This window comes from Zosterops lateralis, assembly GCF_965231275.1.
Source record: "Zosterops lateralis genome assembly, chromosome: 1".
Classification (NCBI taxonomy): Eukaryota; Metazoa; Chordata; class Aves; order Passeriformes; family Zosteropidae; genus Zosterops; species Zosterops lateralis.
This window is the reverse complement of record NC_139762.1, coordinates 5,309,404-5,329,671: the sequence shown is the minus strand read 5'-3', so window position 1 is coordinate 5,329,671 and position 20,268 is coordinate 5,309,404. Positions and strand designations below refer to the sequence as shown.

The following is a 20,268-nucleotide window of genomic DNA, read 5'->3' as shown; positions in this document are numbered from 1 at the left end:
TGTAAGGGAGACTCCACACCCTCTCTGTACAACCTGTTCAGGACTTGGTCACTGCACAGGGAAGAAGTTCTGCCTCCAGTGCAGGGGGAACTTCCTGGCCATCAGTTGTCCCATTGCTGGCCCCCAAGGAGTAGAACCTGGTCCCTGCTCTGAGCAGACAGGCACAGGCAGGGATGAGGTCTCCTCTCAGCATCTCTTCTTGAGCCTGAAGAGCTCCAGCTCCTTCTGCCTTTCCTCATAAGAGAGATGCTCCAGTCCCATAATCTTCCTTATAACCTCATCTGACCCTGCTCCAGGAGCTCCCTGTCTCTCTTGAGTCCAGAGCTGGACCCAGCACTCCAGATGTGCCTCTCAGGGCTGGGCAGAGGGGCAGGATCCCTTCCCTGGCCTGCTGTAAATGTTCTTCCCAATGCACCCCAGCATGTCACTGGCCTTCATGGCTGTGAGGCCAAGAGCACACAGTCTGGGGTGTATTTGCCTGCAGGCCAACAGCCAAACCCTTGGCAACATCCTGGGATCAAAAAGGTTGTCCCAGTTGGCTTGTGAGTGTCACCTTGTGTGGCAGCTGCTCTGAGGTGGATTTGCTGTGGCTGGTGGCAGGAGCCCTGATCACCCAGAGGGCTGAGCCATTTTCCAGGAATTCTGGGAAGCTGTTGCTCCCAGTAAGACCAGTGAGAGTGTGCTGAGAGCTGTGGCTGCTCAGTGCCTTTGGTCAGTGGAGTTACAGTGTACTTTGGCACAGGCATGAGAATAACATGTGCTGTGTTGGTCAGATCCAGTGCCCGAGGCAACCTGCAGGGGCTGAGGCCTGTTTGGTATGAGATTAGGCAGAATATCCTGGAATGAGGGGCAAGAAGTTGTGCTTTTAATCTTAGCCCAGGGCAGCAGAAGGCCACAGAGCTCCTCTGAAGTGCAGCTGTGTCGAGCTTTGGAGGCTTTGCAGGCTGTCTGCAGGACATGGTACACCACACAGCAAGGTTGGGAGGGTCAAATCCCCCGTGGAGGTATGAGGGCAATAGTCTGCCATTTCCCAGGAAAACATCAGGACTTTTTGCTGCCTGACAGACACGGCACTGTGAAGTTCTCTGTTCTTATGAAGAGCAGAAGCTGAATTTGTTCTGTTGGGAGTGAAAGAAGTGGTTCTTGGAAGGAGAGCAATGCACACCTTTCACTTCAAAAGGAAAAACCCTTTTATTTGTGGGATGTTCCCTGGCTTCAGCTGATGGCCAGACATAGGGAGCTGTGTCAGTGTGCAGGAACACAGGTTGCAGCAGTAGAGAAGGACACAAAGCATCTGCCAGGGTAAATCCTTGGGTGCAACTCACTAGTGTCTTGGAGCACCACTGCATGGCCATTAAGCCAGAAGGAACGTGTGGGGTTGTTCTGGGGCTGGGTAGCAGCAGGTCCTGCCTGCAGAATCAGAGCAGCCCCAGAGCAGCAGGCAGCAAGCCCGGGGTTTCATCCCAGCCCTCTCCTTTTCCCACTAGCTGGATTGCTGGTGTGACCTTTAAGCTTTCCCCTTGGCAGATGTTGTTTGTTGTGATTTTTTTTGTGTCTGTTCCTCAGTAAATGAGGTCTTGGAAGAAAATACTGGAGCTCGGCAAGCTGGAGGGCACGGGGGCTCCATTTTCCATCGCCTCTTCAGGTTCCTCCCTCATCCATCCCCCGATTCCCAAGCTGCTCCCTGTAAGAATCTGGCTCCTTCTGTTTACCCAAAAGTGTGACATTGCCATCCTCCGGTGTTTGTTTAATCCCTTTCAGCTCCTGATCCCACTGAAATCCCAGGAAGATTTGGACAAAGCGATGGAACAGTTGGAGCTGAGCCCTTCCCTGAAGAGCCTGCGGATCCTTGTGAGCGCTCCAAAGAAAGCGAATGTGAGCCCTTCACCTTCTCTGCTCTTTTGTGTCCAGAGTGAGATGCCTTGTTATTGTGCTGGGGAGTGGAAAGGAGTCTCCTGATGGTGCAGAGCAGAGGGCAGGCTGGTTATGAGGGGGTTCAGCCCTGCTCTGGCTCAGCTGCTCAGAAATCTTCCTGTGATAGTAGCCCTGATAGAAGCTGAGCTCAGCTCCTTTTAGCTCATCCTGTGAAGGGTTAAATACCAGACTGATCCTCAAACAAGGTTAAACCCTGAGAGAACTCCTTGTGCTTTCTTCCTAGAGATACTGCCACCATTGCTTTTCACCTCTCCTCTGTATTCAGGGTGATGCCCTGGCCCTTGCCAGGCTGGGTGGCACCATGGGGACTGTTCCCTCCACATGCTGCAGCCATGCCAAAGGCTGGGAAGAGCAAACTGGAGAATCCTTCGGTCTCATGCAGAACTGTCTGGGTTTTTTCCATCTTTATTTATTTATTAGTTTTTCCTGAGCTCAGTGGTTTTGCAGTTAAGCCTGTTAGCTTGACCTTGCTTGCACAGAGTGTCTTGCCAAAGCACATGTCGTGCTGCCCCAAGCACGGGCTGTAAAGCAGGGGATTTGTAGATGTTGCAACTCTTTCTTCTTTTTATTTCCTAGAAGTACTGGAAAGGCTGGGAGTCTTGAAACTCACAGTGCTTATCCCCATTCTGCTGCTGGTGCTCACAGCCTGTGGAGCTTCTCTACTTCTTTTGAGAGGCTTGGGAAGTGCAGGGAGCAGAGTTCTGGGGGAAACTGAGCCATCAGTTGGGGTTTCCTAAACCCTGGGTGGAAATGGGGCACTTTGTGGGAGCACAGCAGTGCTGCAAGTCAGCTGCTGAGAGAAGAGGATCCAGGCAGATTCTTGTGCCTGCCTTTGAGAGCAGGTCCATCCCTTCCTGAAGCATGTGGCCAAGCTCCTGTGTGAGAACAAATGTTCTGAGGTCATACATGAAATTATCGTAAAATCACAGTTCACTGTAGCATATGGTCATAGTAAAACCTGGCCACTACCAAGTTACCAGCTGGAAATGCATTTCTTTGCTCTTCCCTTACCTGTCTTCCCTGACCTTCCCTCTGTTCCTCTGCCCTGTTACAGAGAAGCCTCTGCAGTGCCTAGACTGCCGCTGGAGTCTAGGGAGCACGGAGGAGAGATGCTAATTTTGGGATTGCAAGTGTTTTCAGTACAGTGATCAGTCTCTGTGCCTATCAGGAGATAATGGAGTGCAGAAACAGTCTTTTATGTCAAATATCTGTATTTGCCTTTATCTGTGGGAGCTTAATCTTATTAGACTGTTTTATTAGCAGATGTGAATTGTTTGTGAATGGTTTTTGGATCACTCTAGATTACGTGCATGTCTTCTTTCTTTTTTTCCTTTTTTTTTTTTTTTTTTTTTTTTTTTTAAGAGTTCTTGGGTAATAGGGTCACAGGGAGCCAAATACAGGGTTTCACATGGTGTGTCCACAGGGCTCTGGCCATTTCTGATCATTCCCTCTGTCTGATTACCAGCTCCTGCAGCCGAACAACAGCAAGCAGCATGAGATGAGGATCTCCAGATCCATGGGTGATATCATGGGCTCCCTGTACAAAGACTCCGAGAGGACGCGCAAGTATTCCACAGGTCAGTGATGCACAGGAGTTCTGGGCTGTTTCAGCCTGGCCACCACCCTCTTCCTCCTTTTCTGTCACAGCCCTGTGGGTGTTACAGTCTGGATGGGCCACCCTGATGTCCCCCACAGTAACTCAGTGCAGTTGCTGCTCCTTCTCAGCCTGAGGAAGAGAGACTCTGCAGGTTGGGAGAGGTTTTGCTAAGCAGAGTCACTCTGAGCACAGAAGTGAAGAGAACAGGGAGACCTGGGGTGTAATTTGGGGGTGGGAAATACAGTGATAAAAATTTCCAGTTAATTTGATTCCAGTGAGCTTTATCAAAGTGAAGAGTGATGATCTGTAGAAAGCCAAGGCTGTTTGGGACCTTTGGTTATTCCTTCCCTTATTCCTTTATTCCAACCCTGTGCTGTTGTTCTCTGAGTCTCTGTCCCCCTTTCTCAGGTGGCAGGATAATGTAGCTGAGTGGACTCAGACTCCTTAGCTCCTGGGCTGGGACCAGCTTCACCACATAAAAGCCAAATTTGTGTCTGTGTGCCTTCAGTCTGTTCCTGTGGGTAAAATGACATCTGTGGTAGCTGTCTCTGGGGTTTCTCAGGGGTATGTGTGCAGTGTTTTGCAGTGGTGACATTCCAGAGGAAGGGGAGTATCCCTTTCTTTCAGAGGTGCTGGAAGTAGGTACCTGCAGCCCCTAAAACCAGGCTGGCAAATACCTGATCTCCTGCAGCCCTGCAGAGACTGGTGTTTGTAGCCTTGTGTGGTTTTCTCTTTGGTTTTCTGGGCTTGAGTTTATGCTTTCTTTGCTTTCTAAAATACTCTGAGCTTTTTGAAATCCTGTTGATCAGCTGTCTGTAGGAGCTTTTGTGTGAAGAACCTTGCAGGATTTTGTAGAGAGCAGGGTGCCTTGTGCAGAACTGGTAAAGCAGTATGTAGGACTGTATAGCAGCAGTATAATTATTTGATATTCCAGCCTGCAGGCAGGATGAATGATTTTTTCACACAGTGAATGTTCTCTGTGGGTGCAGGTTATAGGGCAATTTCTACAGATCTTTGTTATTTTCATGGAAGTACTTGCCAACCTGTAGAACTGACAGCCTTGAATAAAGTGAGGCCCTCCTTCAGAAATACACATGGAGAAATACTTCATCCTCTGTAGTTACACGGCAGTAAATACTTCCAAACTCTTCTCTGTGCAACAAAAGAGTGTTTTTCTCCAAGGACTTGCCCCTTCTCTGTTTCATAGCCTGTGCTGATAACAAATCCTGTGATTTGCTGCATCTCAGACAAGATTTATAAAAAATATTCTTCTAGGGCAGGTCCAACTTACCCCTTGTGCAGCCATGCCCAGCTCTTATTGATGTCAGGGATGGGTGGCACATGTACAAGGGCTCTCTTTGAGCCTGGTGTTTGGATGTACCAGGTTTGTCTTTTTCTATTTCTTTTTCCCCTAGCTCACATGGTATTTGAGAGTTTGGCAGAGTCACTAGATGACCCTGAATGAAATGTACACACAAAGCACAGAGTCTCAGCAGAAACTGTGCTTGGGCAAAATTTCTCTGCTGCCCTTTTTTTTTGGTACGTGTTAGGAGCAAAGAGCTGTGGCAGTGGGAGCTGTCAGTGACTTGTGAGCCTGAGCATGATGGGCAGGATTGATTTCATGTGCAGCTGTGCTAGTGGGAAGATGGGTTCTTGCGAAGTTAGGACTTTCCTGCCAACTTTTGTGCCATGCTTTGGCCTGTCCTTCCCTTTTTGGAGCTGCTGGTTCCTGACCAGCTCTGCACCACTGACTGTGAGGTGTCACTGCCTTGAGAATGCCCTGAGCCAGGGCAAGGCAGACAAAGGGTGAGATACCAGCCCTGCAAAGGTGAGAGCCTGAGGTACAAATGGATTTTGAGGGAATGCTTGAAGAGCACAGTGGAGGAATGGACATAATGAGCTGCTTTAGTCGAGGTAACAGAGGAGGAGCTCTGGGCAGCACCAGCTGTGGGATGCAGAGTGTGCTGATGTTGGGATTTACAGGGGCTAATGCACCAAACTCTGAGTCCTTGACACTTTTACCTGGTCAGGTGGCAAAAGTAACCAGCCCAAACATCAGTCATACCTGTTTCTTTTTCCATCTAAGCCATCAGTCTTGCAAAGAGGCTTCAGCCAGCCCTCTGCATGACAACAGAAGGTCACTCCTCTCTTTGGGTTATCTGGGGTCTGTAGGAAGCTCCTGCAGCTCTGCCAAGGGGGTGCTCACAATCTAGTGGATGCATTTTTGACCTCTTGAGTCAGAACTGGACGATCCAGCAGCTAGGCAGAAACTCCAGTGAGCTGAAAGGGAGAGGAGCATTTCAAATGGAGCATAAAACCCAGCGCCAGGGAACAGACAGACAGACATGATGCTGTGTTTTGTTTTCCCAAAGTAGGGGTTTCACTCAACTTGGTGCACAGTCAAAAGGCATCCTAAGAGGCTGGGAATTCTGTAGGATAAACTTCCCTTGCAGTCACAAGGCATTTCACAGTGTTTTCCTTCTGCTGTCATCAAAGTGGTTGCTATCAAAAGAGGATCTTAACTCAGTTCAGCTTTTCTCTTGAAATCACATTTAAAAAGGAGATTTAAAGTATCTTTATAATGAAAGGTAGTTCAGGGTCATGTTCCCCGTGTTTCTGAGATGTCTCATGTTTTTCTGCTGACTCTGCCATGTAAGCAGCAGCGGAAAATAATAAAACTGTGTGTAATTGGCACAAGCACATGGCAAGGGAGGTAGATGTTCTGGGGAAGATTTAGCTATTTTTGCTTCTGCTGGGGAGAAAATGTCTTCATGCCGTGTCCCTGAAAAACCTTATGCAAAGTCAATATTTTCTTTTTTTTTTCCCCCATAAACTTTTACAGTGGAAATCCCCTTCCAGTTTTTTGGTGGCCAGCAAAAGCTCAAGGGAACTTGGACTGAGAAAGGAAAACTTTTTGGGTTCTGGATATTCAGATAACTGAATAAATTGTTTTTATTTACTTGGAAGAAATGCATGCTTCAGAACATTATCCAAAAATTATTTAACAGCCCCATTCCAGCATCGCCATTTCAGTGGAAACATTTACCAGAAGCTTTATTTTACTGGGTTTTTTCATGGAAAACCAGTCTGCTGAGCCATGGCTTTGTGTGCCTGCCAGCTCTCTCCAGACCAAGAGTACTGCAGGAATTAGGGTGGGTGACACCTTCTCTGTTTTGAGAGAGGAAGAAAATCTATCTATGTGCATCATGCCAGCTGCTTTAGAGATAGAAAATAGGTTCTGTCCTGCTTATTAGTTTGAAAGTACCTTGAATTTGCCTTAAATCAAATGCTCGGAAGGATCAGCAAGGAGAGGAGGGAGACTTGTGGACATCCCACTGGAAGAGAAGAAATTGAGGGAGTTTTGACCCATCTGCTCACAGCTCCCCTTGACAGGACCAGAGAGAGAAATTTCCAGCAGGTTTCTCCCTTTCTCCTATGCAGCCCTGTTGTCCTGAGCCTGGTGTTTCTGCCAGGGCTCAGAGGAGCAGCAGCACATCTTGACGTCGTGTCCCTTGTTCGGGAACGTCATCTCAGGGCTGGGCTCCCTGTGGCTGCAGCTGTGAGTGGTGGCAGCTGCCAGCAAACCTTCCCCAACTCTCTTCCCTGGGCTTCTCTTCCCTGCTGGATGCTGCTCAGTAATGGGTGAAGTTTTGGGAAGAGCAGGGGAGGGATGAGGCCAGGGAATGCGAGGGCGGAGGGAAGCCGAGCCTGGCACAGGGGATCTGGCTGTACGTGCAGCACCACGAGCTCTGCACATACTGCATGAAAGGCTCTTCTGAAATAAAACTATCAGGAGGGAACATGAAAGGCCCTAGTGGGTGCCAGCAGTGACTGTGAGTCTCCGTGCTGTCCTGGGGACACGCTGTGCTCTCGTCTCAAATCTGTGGCTTTACACTGGTGTGTGCAGCACGGAGCAGGAATCCCTCCCCAGAGCACCTTGCTGCAGAGGGTAACCGAGGTCAGAATCTCAACCAGTGCCAGCTCTGAGTTCAGGAATCCCAAACAGAGCTGCTGAGATCTGACCAGCTCTCTGCCTGTACAGAAGTGCCTCCTCACAGCCTGTCCCATCCCCACTGGAGCTGAACCCCACAGACCCCAGGACAGCCCCTTGGGGGCCTCCTCTCCCTGCCTGTTGCTGCTGCTGTTTCTTAAGTATTAGGTCAAGTGTGAAGAGCATCTGTGATGTGTCAAACGGACACATCTTGGCTTTTCTGTCTGTTTCTTCCTCTGCCTCAGGGTGGATTAATCAGCATTATCCAATATATCCAATGTGCCTTGTGTTTTACCCACTATGAGTTAAGCCTGCCATGAAGTGCCACTGTTGGTGTCTTTCTCTGACTCCTGTTTGACATTCCTCCCCTCCTCCAGCACCACTGGAGGTTTTGTTAACAGAGCAGGATAGGGCTGGAGTGGGGAATCAATCCTGAGCTCCAGAGCTCCCAGCACCTCCCCATGCTTCTCTCAGGTGGAAGGGCATGCATGGATGCAAAGCAGCAGTAACCAATGCTCCTGGAGGTGTGAAGCTGCAAAAATTACTTTGGGCAGCACTTCTACCCAAACAGCCTGGCTGAAAAGGGATCTGCTTCACTCCAGCAGTTTCCAAGCATGCAAAAGCCTAAACAGTTTGTTTAATTTCCTTACCTGCTGGGAAATAGCTGGTGCCTTATCCCCTTTTAAAGTTTTTGGCAGGAAATGTGACTCTGGAAGGTCAAACACAACTGATCTAGGGCTGTGAGTAGTTGTTACAGGCAAAAGCTTAATGCGAGATCATGCAAAGTCTTTGTGCTTGTGATAAATCTGGTTTAACTCCCTGGGTTCAGAGTCAAACAAGGCATGTGCAGATCTTTATAAAATCATAGTCAGAGGGTTTCTGGATAACAAGTGGGTCATTGGAGCAAGAGATCCCAATAGTGCATGAGCAGACCCATGTCTCATTGCAGCAGTAACTGAAATGCACAGCAGAGCTAACATACAGCAGTCACTAAATCCTCCAGCAGCTTTTTGGGGCAAGAGCCACCCAAATGTCCTCGTGCTGCATTCCAGGTTGGCATCTGCTAAGCAAGCGAGGGGCTGCTGGTGCAGTGATTTATTCATGGTGCCCAAACTGCTCAATAGTTAAAAGTTTATTTGTTTGTCTTCAAAGAGAGGATGCTGTACTTCCCAACTGGTTTTGTTTGAGGGCTGGTGGAAAGCCAGTTCGTTTTGAGTGCTACAGCGCTCAAGAAATTCTCTCCTCTTGATCTTGGCATTACTTCAGTTGGAGTTTTTTCACTGTGTTCTTATCCTGCAGGAAATCTGTGAAGGAGAAAATAGGAAGAAGGAAAAAAAAAAGTAACTCAAAGCCATATGACTTTTATTTTTACAATCTAAGCAAGGAGTCAGAAGGAAGATGTAGCATGGGACAGAGAAATCTGTGTATCTGGTGTAAATCCAGCAAAAAGGCCTGATTTAATGATCTTTAATGCTGGTATGACACTGTTAACATTCACAGCTCCTGATGTGTATCTGCTTAAGTGAAAGGTGGGAACTCGGGTTTGTAGTGTTGCTCACACAGATGGATTTATTCCAGAGATCCATCTGGCACAGTAACTGGAATGCTGAATAGCAGCAGAAGAGGCAGCAGTGTTGTGTTGATAGATCAGGGTTGACTTTCCATGATGGGCTAGGCCCCCTCCCAGTACCTTTCTCTTGTGCTCAGCCCTGGGCATGTTGTTAGCAAATGGTAATAATGAACCCAAGAACTGGAGAGAGTGCCGCAAAATGGAAGCAAAATGTGAGGAAACACATCTCCATGTGCTTTCTATCTCCTGGAGGATGTGTGCTTTTCAGAAGTCTGCATGAAAACAAGTTGTTGTGTTGTGTGAAAGCTCACGTTGCATGATGCCGACCAGCTGAAGCTCCAGCACAGATCCACATGGATCTCTGTCAACAATTCCTTGCCATGGAGTGATGACAGCACAGGAATGGAGGGGAGGGACTGCAGGGAGTCAAGCAGAGCCAGGACTCTGCAGCTGGGCCAAGCAAGGGCAGTAAATCCCTAAAGCTGGAAAAGGCACAAAGATAGAGTGGATTGGGGGGAATAAACAGGAGGAATGGAACATCTTCATAAAGAAGCTGTGGAGTTCTCTCCCAGGTGCAAAATGGAAATCACTTGCTGCTGAATGACCCCTGTGAGGGAGCCAGTGGAAGCTTTGCTGCCTGTGCATGGGATGCACATGGTAGAGGCTCTGGGGTTAGAGACAGGGGAGACAATTCCCTTGGCCAAAAATGGGACCAACTGATCCCATAGGTCATTCCTGCCCTGGAATTTTTGGATTTGAGGGCTGGTTTTCCTTTACTTTCATGTAGGGAAAGGAGGAGAAGAAGGTATTTGAGTGCAAATAATTTTCCATATAACAAGTGTTATGGTGATGTTGCACTGAGCACAGCTGGGCTGTTTCCCAGATGCCTGGACAAGTGGCTTGCTCCAGGTGGATTTGTGGATTGTGGTTTGCTTTGAGATTGACTGACTGTAGATTGTAACACAACAGAACTCCCAGAGCTCTCCCCTTTCTGGCATCACATCTGGGTACAGTGACAGCTCTTAGGATCCAGGGTGTGTTGAAGGTCAAGTCTACTACATGTCGTGTCATCCCACAATATCAAACTCGCCCTGTTGCTAAAGCTTTGGAGGATGCCCATAAACAGCATCACACCTCTAGCTCCATTCCCATCTGTCTTGGTTTGGAAAGACAGGTGTCTGCCAGGGAAAAGCCAGAGCTTCCCTTGGAATGGAGAATGTAAACCTCTGAATTATTATAATTTTGAAATTAAGGGGTTTTCAGGCAAAGATATGGGAATAGGAATAATTCTTTACTGGAAATATTAAAAAATGTAGTAGTACAAGAAAGTAATGAACAAAGAAAGAAAAACACTGTCAGAGTCAGAACATGACCCTGTTGGTCAGGGTGTTGCTGGCAGTCCAATTAAGTCCTCCTAGGGTGACAGATGTGGTTCTGTTGGAGCAGAGATGATCTTGTAGAAGGGTAGAGTTTTCCTCTGAAGGTCCAGTGGTGGTGATATGGGTCCAGTTTTCCTCTGGGAATCCAGTGCAAACAGCCTGTCCTGGTGTTCTGAAGCTCAGGTTTTATCTAGGTAGGAATGGTTGGCTCCTCCCCCTGGGTGGAGCATCTCCCAATGGGATGATGGAATTGTATCAGCCCTGCAGTGAGCCTGGATGGCCCATGAACAGCAGATAACCCCTGGAGGGAGGATGGGTCCTGGAAGAGATAAAGAACACTGCTCCATCTGGTTTTAACAGCTGCCCATTAACAGAAGGTACCCACCTCCTCCTGCCCAGAGTTAGAAAGGATAAAGAAAAACATCTCTTCAACCAGTTTCAATAGATAGCAAATGGAATACCCGCTTTTTAGAATACATCTTGCATTGCAACCCAATACACCATCCTCACGAGCTCAAACCCAGCAGCATCTCCAGGAGCTCTGTGCTCACTGGGGCAGCATTTCTGGGAGGATTTGGTTTGGTAGGTTCCCTCCCTGACCCGTGTCTGTCTGTGTCCCAGGCTCTCTGCACACTGGCCGGAGCTCTCCACCGCCGGGCAGCGTTCCCGAGGAGCAGCAGCAGATCGCCCGCCAGGGATCCTACACCAGCATCAACAGCGAGGGCGAATTCATCCCCGAGACCATGGACCAGAATGTGAGCAGGGCTGGGGCTCTGGGGGAAACTGGGCCAGTGCTGTGCTATGGGAGCTGTTCCCACCATTAAATCCCAGCAGTGCCTGTGCTCGGGGCTCAGGCCAGCTTTTTCCAGGAATGGGTGCCCCCAGGCTTTTGACATGCCTGAGAAAGTCTGATTTCCAGGAACCCTTAGAGGCAGCAGCTGTGGGGATGGCAAATGTGCCCGGGCACCTCGGGTAACTCTGAAGCAGCTCAGATCTGGGGCACACGTATGCACCAGCTGCCAGGTCCTTGTGGCCACAGCATTCCCAGATCCCAGGACCACAAGGGAATGTGCCAAGCGACAGATTGCCTGCGATTGCAACAGCCTGGGGATATCAGCAGCTCTGGCTGCTTCCCATGTGGTGTTTCTGCCTGAGCTCCAGTTACACTTCTTGGCTCTGCCCACAGCCTCTGTGGTTTTGTGTCTCTGTCCCTCCCCCATTTATATTTTTTAACTCTCATAATAAGGAGATTGTATATTCCAGTCTCTCAGTAATAAAAAAGCAGCAAGTTCCCCAATGCTGAGCAGTACCTCATCCTCCAGTCAATTTGGTACCCACAATGAGGTGTCAAGGGACCACAGTGGGAGCAACTTACACCTCTCTTTCCATTTGTATTTCTGCTCAATCTATAGCTCTGAAGAGCTTAGTATAGATCCTGTGAAGTCAGCTGGGCTGTCTGGGCACATGTCATTCTTACAAAGCTCATGGAAACAGGACCAAGCTCCAGAGTTTGCAGGAGGGACATGGAGGGACATCTAAACTCAATCTATCAGGTTTCTGTGCTGCCCCCCAAGGATGTCCCTGGGGAGAAGTGTATTTCCTACACTCAAAACACCCACTAGCTCCACATTTGCATGCAGGCTGTGCCGGTGTTTCCATGGCAAAGCTGTGTTTTCAACAGTTTATTATACAGCCATTAATAAAATGAGAAGTCACTCCGGGTGAGTCTTGGCAGCGTCGGAGTGCAGATGTATCGTGTGCTCCTTGCAGCCAAAAGTTGGCTCTCTATTGTTTTCACATGCCTCCAAAACATGTTGGGGAGGATTAAGACAAAGTGTGTGTGTGTGCAGGGGGAGGGTCCCCATGACCCCCTTGGGTGTAAATCAGCCCAGCTCCACTGGCTGTTCATGGAGCTCCATTAATTCAGAGCCCTGAGCCTGCTCCAGATGAAGGTTCCCAGATGCTCTCCTTGCTTTTCCCCAACATCACACTGTGGGTGGCCTGCAGCCCTTTGCTGGCAAATTAAAAGCAGAGAAAAGGGGTTTGGGGAATGCTTTGGGGTTTTTAGTCTTTCCTCATTGAGCAGCCATGCCTTTCCCTATATGGGCTTTGCCTTCAGAATGTTGTTGTACTGCTGCTCCCATATGTGCCTCATGGAAAACCACTCAGAAGCCGGAGCTTGCTGCCTTTTGGGGAATGCCCCTGTGCAAGCCTGTGATGTAACCGTGGTCTTGAGACCAGCCTGGCAGATGAACAGAGGCTGAGTATGGAGCATGCTCCAATTCCCAATTATATGCTTTTGAGAAATGAGTCTGTTCCAGCTTTAACTGCTGGAAGAGACCTGGCATAGCTGGCAGAGGTGGGGAGTGGGTTCTGTCAGAGTGCTCCTCTTTGGCCTAGTGCACTTAGAAGGAGGTTTTGGGGTAAAAACTAGGAAGCAGAGAAAAATTGCACTTTGCAGTTGGGAGTGCCTGGCCAAAACAGCACGAGCTGTTTATGACAACCGGCTGAGGAGAGCTGACGGGAACAGCCTGTGGAAAGGGAGGCTGATGGGGAAGGAGGAGCAATGTGGGAAGTAGCAAAGTGTGGCTCTATGTGGTGTTTAACCCTCGTTGCTCAGCTTTCCCAGGAATGAGCTGTGGAGCAGGGGTTGGTGAATGTCCACAGCCAGGAGGGAGCATGACACTGCCCTGGCACTGCTGGCAGCACAGCATGGCCCGGAGCAGCCTCTGCTCCATGTGGAAGTGCACACAGCTCCAGGGTTTACCACTCCATACAAACCCTCTATTGTTACTAACCAGCTATAAATAACCCTGGCCAGTACAATGTCTCATCCAGGAAGCAACACAAATGCAGCTTTTGACTCACTGAGCTGGTGAGAGCCAAGCCAGTTCTTCCAGCCAAAAACCCTGATGATGCTGTGCTTATCAGTGGAGAGGAAGGCTGGGCTCGTGTGCCAGGGCAGCTCGGGAAGTCAGGAGTCCAGGGCTGCAGTCCTGGCTGTGGTACACAATATCCACTTGGCCTTGGGCACATCATTTGTGTCCTGATACATATTTTCCTTTAGTAGTGATGTTATTATTTCCCACAAATACTTCGAGCACTTTGAATCTCACTGACTTCTCTGCACGCTTTGAACATCAGGGTGCTAATTATCTTTGCTTCAGCAGATTGCAGGTGGAAAGAACAATAATGCAGAGAAGGGAACATAAATGGATGACCCTGCAGAGGTCTGCTAGTTCTGGAGCTTGGAGAGCTACAGTGCATGGTTTTACTGTTTCCCCTTTTCTTTCTCTGTCAGATGCTTGAAGCTTTCATCAGCCCCGATGACTCACTGTCTGGGAGCTGCCAGTCACTGGACAGGTCTGTGGACAGGTGAGTTGTGTGTGTCACCATGTTCACAAGCTGAACTGCAGCCTCTGCTCGGTGGCAGCATCAGTGGAAACCCCTGAGGTTTCTGTTGGGATGAGGATGCACCTGAGTAAAACAAATTTATCTTTATCGCTGAAAACCAGATCCGAGCACAGATGCCTGTGCAATGGTATGATTTGAATTGCAGTAATCTGAGACAAAGACAGCCTAGCTTTGTGTGACCAGGTTTTCTTTTTTGTCTTTTGAGATGAAAATTCTCACACAATCACACAATGGTGTGGGTTGGAAGGGACCTTAAAGATCATCCAGTTCCAATCCCCTGCCACAAGCAGCAACACCTTCCACTAGACCAGGTTGCTCAGTGCTCTATTTAGCCTGGCCTTGAACTCTTCCAGAGATGGGCATCCACAATTTCTCTGGGCAACCTGTTCCAGTGCTTCATTACCCTCACAGCACCTCCTTCCCCTCTGGCTCTCTGCAGTCACCAGGTCAATATTCCATCAACCTCTCCGTGCCTCCTCCTCCCTGGGCACGCTGTCTGCTCTCCACTGACCACTGGCAAACTCAGCAGCCCCTGTGCAGTGCCAGCAGCCACAGACGTGTCAGTCAAGGTGCTGAGGACACCAGATGAGCAGTAACTAAGTTTAGCTACTCAGCAGGAAGCAACTGGGACACGCTGTACTAAGCCAGGCTGCGATTCAGTGGCCGGTGCCATTGAGCTGGGTCCCAGCTCACACGTGCACAGAATCCGTGTGTTTGCTGCTGTGCAGGGTGAGCTGTGGATAAGACACAGTGTCCTTTTGGGAAGCAGACTTATTTTTTTTTCCGTCTGCATCAAAGATTTTCTATTTTTTTCCGCTGTTGCTGTTGCCATACAGCACCAAGGCTGTGTTCCAGCAGGCCTGCGCTGGGCTGATTGTGTAGCGTGCTTCGAGTTTTGCAGCTCTCTGTGCTTTGGATCTGTCTCAGCATCAAGGTCCATTTCCTTTTTGTGGCTTTTAATAATTTCCTGTGGTGCATTTGCTCATTGTTACGGCTGTATCGAAGCTGGATTCCTTGTGTTCCCAACCTCTTTGCCCCAGCTTTGCTTTTGCACAGATTTCACCAAGAAAGAGCAGCAGAAGGAGCCTGGGCTGTTTGTAACACTCTGCTGTGAACTGGGAAAAGAGCTTTAGGCTTTTAGCTCTCTGTTTGTGAGAGGGTGGCATGGGCTGATCTCATGTGCAAAGCAGGCAGGTGTGTTCAGCCATGGGTCTAGGAGCTGGAAAAGGCACAGGGAGGGCTGTATTATTCCAAGGAAGAGGAGTAAGTGGGACGATTCCTGCAAAGAGGTGGTGGAGCCAGTTGTTTGGGATGGCATCAGCCCAAGAGGACAGAGCAAGTCACCAGGCTGTGGGTTAGGAACAGCACCACAAACTCCTCTTTGCCACAGCAGTGATCAGCTTTGACATGAATAAGTTTTAGATCACTTTACAAAGCTGATTTCTACTCTGTGCCCAAATTGTTACACGAGAGAGTGGAAAACCTACATGCCCAGATCACTCTTTAAGAGCCTGGGGTGAAATTTGGATTGCTGAAATCCCCTTGTGGTGCTTTTTCGTCCTTTCACTGTAGTTTAAAGACCTTAAGGCACCAATGCCACCCTCTCCCTCTTGGTCTTATGAGAGGCTGCAAGTTCCCAGTAGTGGTGCAGAGTCTCTGTGAGGGACGTGGGAGGTGATGTTGGACAGAAGGGAAACCTGCATGAACTGAGCACAACTGATCAGTGCAGCTTGTGGTTTATCCTGTCCTTTCCCTAGTTTATTAATTCCATAGCCTTTCTGATATAATAAATGAATCCTTTTTTTTTTTTTTTTTTTTTCTCGTCCCTTTGCAGCCCTCCCTTTCCCCAAACCCCTGTTCCTGGAAGGAAGAGCCATCCCAAAGATGGTCTTGATTGCATGGGTAAGCACTCTTGGTGGTTTATATTTGCTGGAAAGTGTAAAAAACATATAGTAAGGAGGCTGGGTGAAGACTATTAGAGAGATGGCACTGCATGAAAAGTAATTAAAAGCAATCAAGCAAACTGGCTCCATGGCTTAGGTAACCCTTCAGAATTGACCTTGGAATGATCACACATGAATATTCCCTAAAATCAAAAGACCCAGAGCATCAAACACAGGCAGGGCTGCTCTGCCTTCATTAAACCTTCTTGGCTTTGCAGCAATACCTTTGGGACTGGTTTGGGAATCAGTTGACAGCAACAATAGTCCAAACTGGGCAGCTGGGGCCCTGAGGTGGATGGATGCAAGCAAGAAAAGCTGTTGAGAGATCTGCGTTGGAAGAAGTTGCTGAAGGGGCCATGCTCTTGTTGTATTTGCAGACCACTGCAAGGTGCTGACACACTGGGAACAGCCTTGTAGAATCAGTTTTTTGTCTCTTTTTTGTCATCTGGGAGTTGCCCCTTCAGGATCTTGACTTCCTACACAGCAAACCTCAACTGTCCAGGGAGTTACACCTCTTCCACTTGCATGAATAATAATCTGCAATAGTGCAAATGCTGTGGGAGAAACTGTATTGGTGCTTGCAGAGATCATAGGTTACTGCTTAATGACTTACAAACATCCAGCTGGTTAAATAATGGAAACTCTGTAATATTGTAATGACTTGCACTATTAAAAATGAGCAAATGGCAGCCAGCCTGTGGCAGGATAACTCATTGCTGGCCTGAGGCAGGATTTCTAGATTGAGCTGCAGAGACGAAGCTGCAGTCAGCCCTCGTTGCTGAAGGTTTTAATGCTTCCCCCATGGTACTTTGCTTTGAGACACCTCTGGGCACCGTTGCTCACACGTGGCTCACCGAGAACCTCTTGCCCTGTCCTTGTTGCTCCTCTTGCTGACCATATTTCAGCCATTATGTGCTCTTTTTGGCAATCACACTGAAGTACTGTAGAGGCCAGGAATGGCCTCCGAGGAGCGGCTGCTGGCCCCAGGCTAAGACAAACAAACAATCAGAAGGGGCTGTGTCATTAGAATTGGATGGAGGAAAAACAGCAGGTGAAAGAAGGGGGTGGAATGACAGATATTTTAATCTCAAGTTATTTGGTGCTACCAGCAATGGCTTCCTGGGTTGTGGTTTTTATTAAAAACTATGTCCTTATCTTGCGTGTCCATCCATCTCTCTCATCATCTAGTGTCTAAACTCTGATGGTCTTTAATCCCTTCTGTATATTCTATCTTTCTAGCATTTAATCAAATAAATACAAAAGTTTGGAGCTCTGGAGGTTTAAATTGGCTTTCAGAGGGGAGGAGTCACATCCGAGAAGAAAGAGGGGAGATATTATCTGGTGTTAGTCAAGTGCTGGATTTTTTTGCATTTCCCTGGAAATAGCTGATATCAGAGCAAAGGTTTTGGAGTGGATGTGTCTAGGCCTGACCCTGCTTGGCAGGTCTCTTTCCATGTTGATTTTTTGCATTTTCCAAGTGCAAATAAGATGTTTTAGTGTTCTGTCTTGGAAACCAAGCATGGTTTGTGTTAATTCCCTGCCTTGCACTTGAACAATGTGGGCCAGGGTCCATAAATTCAGCAGTTAAACCTCTGCTTTAGGGGCACCAAGGGCAGTGTGTTTGACCCTGATTTTCCACTGAAGAGTTTGTGACTGTGGGCAGATTTCACAGGGAGGCTTGTGGGGTATGCAGGGTTGTGTAAATGAACACCTTGTCACCTCCTCCTTGCCTCTAACTCAGAACACTGAGTAAGAAACACTCTGGGCATTTGATACTGAGCCGATCTCAGGAATATCTGTGTCTTCTTCCCTCCTGCCAGATTTTGACATCCCATTCTGTGAGAGGTTTGGGAAAGGTGGGACCTTCCCAAGGCAGTACCATCTCTCCCAAAGCCGCAAGGACTACAGCGACGGTAAGGAAACCATGGAGGTGATCAGTCCTTGATGGCTTGTGACAGTGCCTGGGACTGGAAAGACTTGGGAAAGAGAGGTTTCTAATAAAGGGAGAACCACCCTTTAGGTGCTTTGGGATTCCCTTGTGTATTCAGAAGGGTGTACTCTGTCATCCCTTGTGGCTCTGCTCTTGGGAAGTGCTGAGCATCTACAGCCTGTCCTCTGCTTACACCTCCTGTTTTAATTTAGCCATGGGGATGATTGGCATTTCTCATCCCTGGCAGTATCAACCTTCCTATTCCCCTAAATTGCTTGATTTTGAGGATGCTTTTTGTGACCTTTACATCAGCTTTCTCACTGAGCTGTAGGAAATCCCCAAGCAATTTCAGGGTAGCAGTATCTGTTTGCTTCTCTGTTTTAAGCCAGTGAGCTCTGAGCTTTGGGGCCCACTCCATCACCTTTTTCCTGCTCATTCTTTCACCATATGAGACTGCAGGTAGTGGGAGGCAAAAATTCCCCTGGGAAAAAATGAACTGAGGATGTGCAGAGAGAGCATATTGAGCTTTCCAGAATGAACTTCATCTCTCACTGACACTCCTGGGAAAGCAGGTCTGGCCCTGCTCTGTGGTCATTTATATGTGGACTTAGGGGATGCCAGGAATAATTTTCAATATAAATCTCTGCCTGTTCAGTATTTAATTGTGATTAACAACCAACAAACCCCCTGTAATTAAACTGTTGCAAACTCCTCTGGAAACATCTGCGTTAGATGTGATGCCTGCTGTTATCAACTCTTAAATTGAATTTTAAAATCTTCACAGGGCTTTGCTTCAGTTTCATTACACTTGCCTTTTTTAATTTGAAGAGGTGAGGATCTGGGCAGTGATGTGGGAAGCTGGTGACAGGTGGATCCAAGCTGATGTGTGTGTTCTGGCTGTAACTTTACCCCTTTTCCCCTACAGGTCGCAGGACTTTCCCCAGGAGTTACTTCCCACAGGAGAACCTGTTTCAGCTCGTCCCTTCCAGCAGAACCAAGAGCTTTACTGGAGACAGCAAACTCAGCACCTTGCAGTATGATGAGTATAGGCCCAAGTGTTGGAACAATTGTGAAAAGGGTCTGCAAGCCTTCAGCACGTCTCCTACAAAAGCCAGAAACTGTGAGTGAGCCAGACCCCAAGTGCCTAACGTCTCAGCAGAGCTGAGATTTGGCACAAAACTGAGCTATTGTGACCTGCTGAGTTACTGGACACCAGCTAAGCCAGCCGTGGGCAGACTTTGCATCCCCCCTGTGAGACACACTGCACTTCTGTCTCATGGGGAAGGTTTAATACAACACCCTGTGCCTTACCTTGGCCTTTGGCTGAGAGCTGTGGATTCAGCACTTGTTGGGTTGCATATGACTGCTTGTGTTGGACTGTCAGTGTGGTCACACAACAGAGGCTTCCCAGAAGTCTTGGGATGTGGGAGCAAATGCATCCACAGTTTCTGTTCCTTGGTTCCATTGCTGTTATCCCAGTACCCAAAGATGGGCTTACAAGCTCCTCTGATAATGCAAGACTGCCCATGCTATAGAAGCTGGTGCATTTTGGGCCTGTTTAGTGATGAATAACATCGTAGAAATGACCAGTGAGATAAAACTCCTTACTGGTCCCTGCCTGGGTTGCTGCTCAGCCATCCTGTATTCTGCTAAATGCTCCCACAGCAGAAGGGAAATTCCAACACTGCCTAAGGAAACAGTTTTTAAACTGAGGAAAGACTCTTAATGAAAAAACTTTTCTGGGATTTGTTTCTGCTTTATGCTAATACAGACTGGGAGGCTTTCCTCCCCCACCAATAGCACAAGTGTAGTTAAAACTGCTTTGTCCTGGTGCCCCTGGGAGAGAGTGGGTCACTGACTGCCCTATACTCTGTAGGATCAGCTGGACGCTGATGCTGAAGTCTCCCTGCTGTGCTCTTCTCTCAACCCTCTCCTCTCTCCTGTAGCCCTGCAGGCACCTGTGAACTGGAGGCTGGGGAAGCTGCTGGGAAGAGGAGCTTTTGGGGAAGTTTATCTCTGCTATGATGCTGACACTGGGCGGGAGCTGTCAGTGAAGCAGGTGCCCTTTGACCCTGACAGCCAGGAGACAAGTAAAGTGAGTACAAGGCTGTTCTGCAGCACTTTGGGTAATTCTTGGCTGAGAGCAGAGGTGTCCATGTCCCCAGAAAGCCGTGTGTGGAGGCAGGGTATTGTTTTCCCTCTCTGGAGTAGTCCTGAATTGCTTGTGGCACCAGTCACAGTGCTCCGATGACTTCTCTGTCTCCCATTTCCTTGGTTACACTGGCCTGCTGTGTGTCAGGTGTCATCTCTGGCAGGTCTGTCTAATATTCCTTAATTTTGTCCTTCTTTCTCCCTTTACTTCCTCCCCATTCTGCTCAGTGACTTTGTTGAAATCTCTCCATAAAAACTCTTTAAACACAAGTAGCAGTAGTAGTAACAATAATAACAATAATAACAATAATGATAATAATAAGTAAACCTGTCTCAAAGCCAAGCCCTGTCTTTCTCC

General features: G+C 48.3%; 1 protein-coding gene across 4 annotated transcripts in view; it reads left to right on the top strand.

The window, feature by feature from the left end:
• Window positions 1–20,268, top strand: part of LOC310912470 (mitogen-activated protein kinase kinase kinase 3-like) — a 77,786-nt gene that overhangs the window by 49,255 nt on the left and 8,263 nt on the right. For all 4 annotated transcript variants that reach the window (XM_083867062.1, XM_083867059.1, XM_083867061.1 and 1 more), the window contains exons 6-13: window positions 1,762–1,875; window positions 3,401–3,512; window positions 11,094–11,227; window positions 13,774–13,847; window positions 15,721–15,788; window positions 17,650–17,742; window positions 18,685–18,879; window positions 19,706–19,854. In XM_083867062.1, the coding sequence (XP_083723188.1) occupies window positions 1,762–1,875; window positions 3,401–3,512; window positions 11,094–11,227; window positions 13,774–13,847; window positions 15,721–15,788; window positions 17,650–17,742; window positions 18,685–18,879; window positions 19,706–19,854 (939 nt within the window). The remainder of the gene's footprint in view (window positions 1–1,761; window positions 1,876–3,400; window positions 3,513–11,093; window positions 11,228–13,773; window positions 13,848–15,720; window positions 15,789–17,649; window positions 17,743–18,684; window positions 18,880–19,705; window positions 19,855–20,268) is intronic.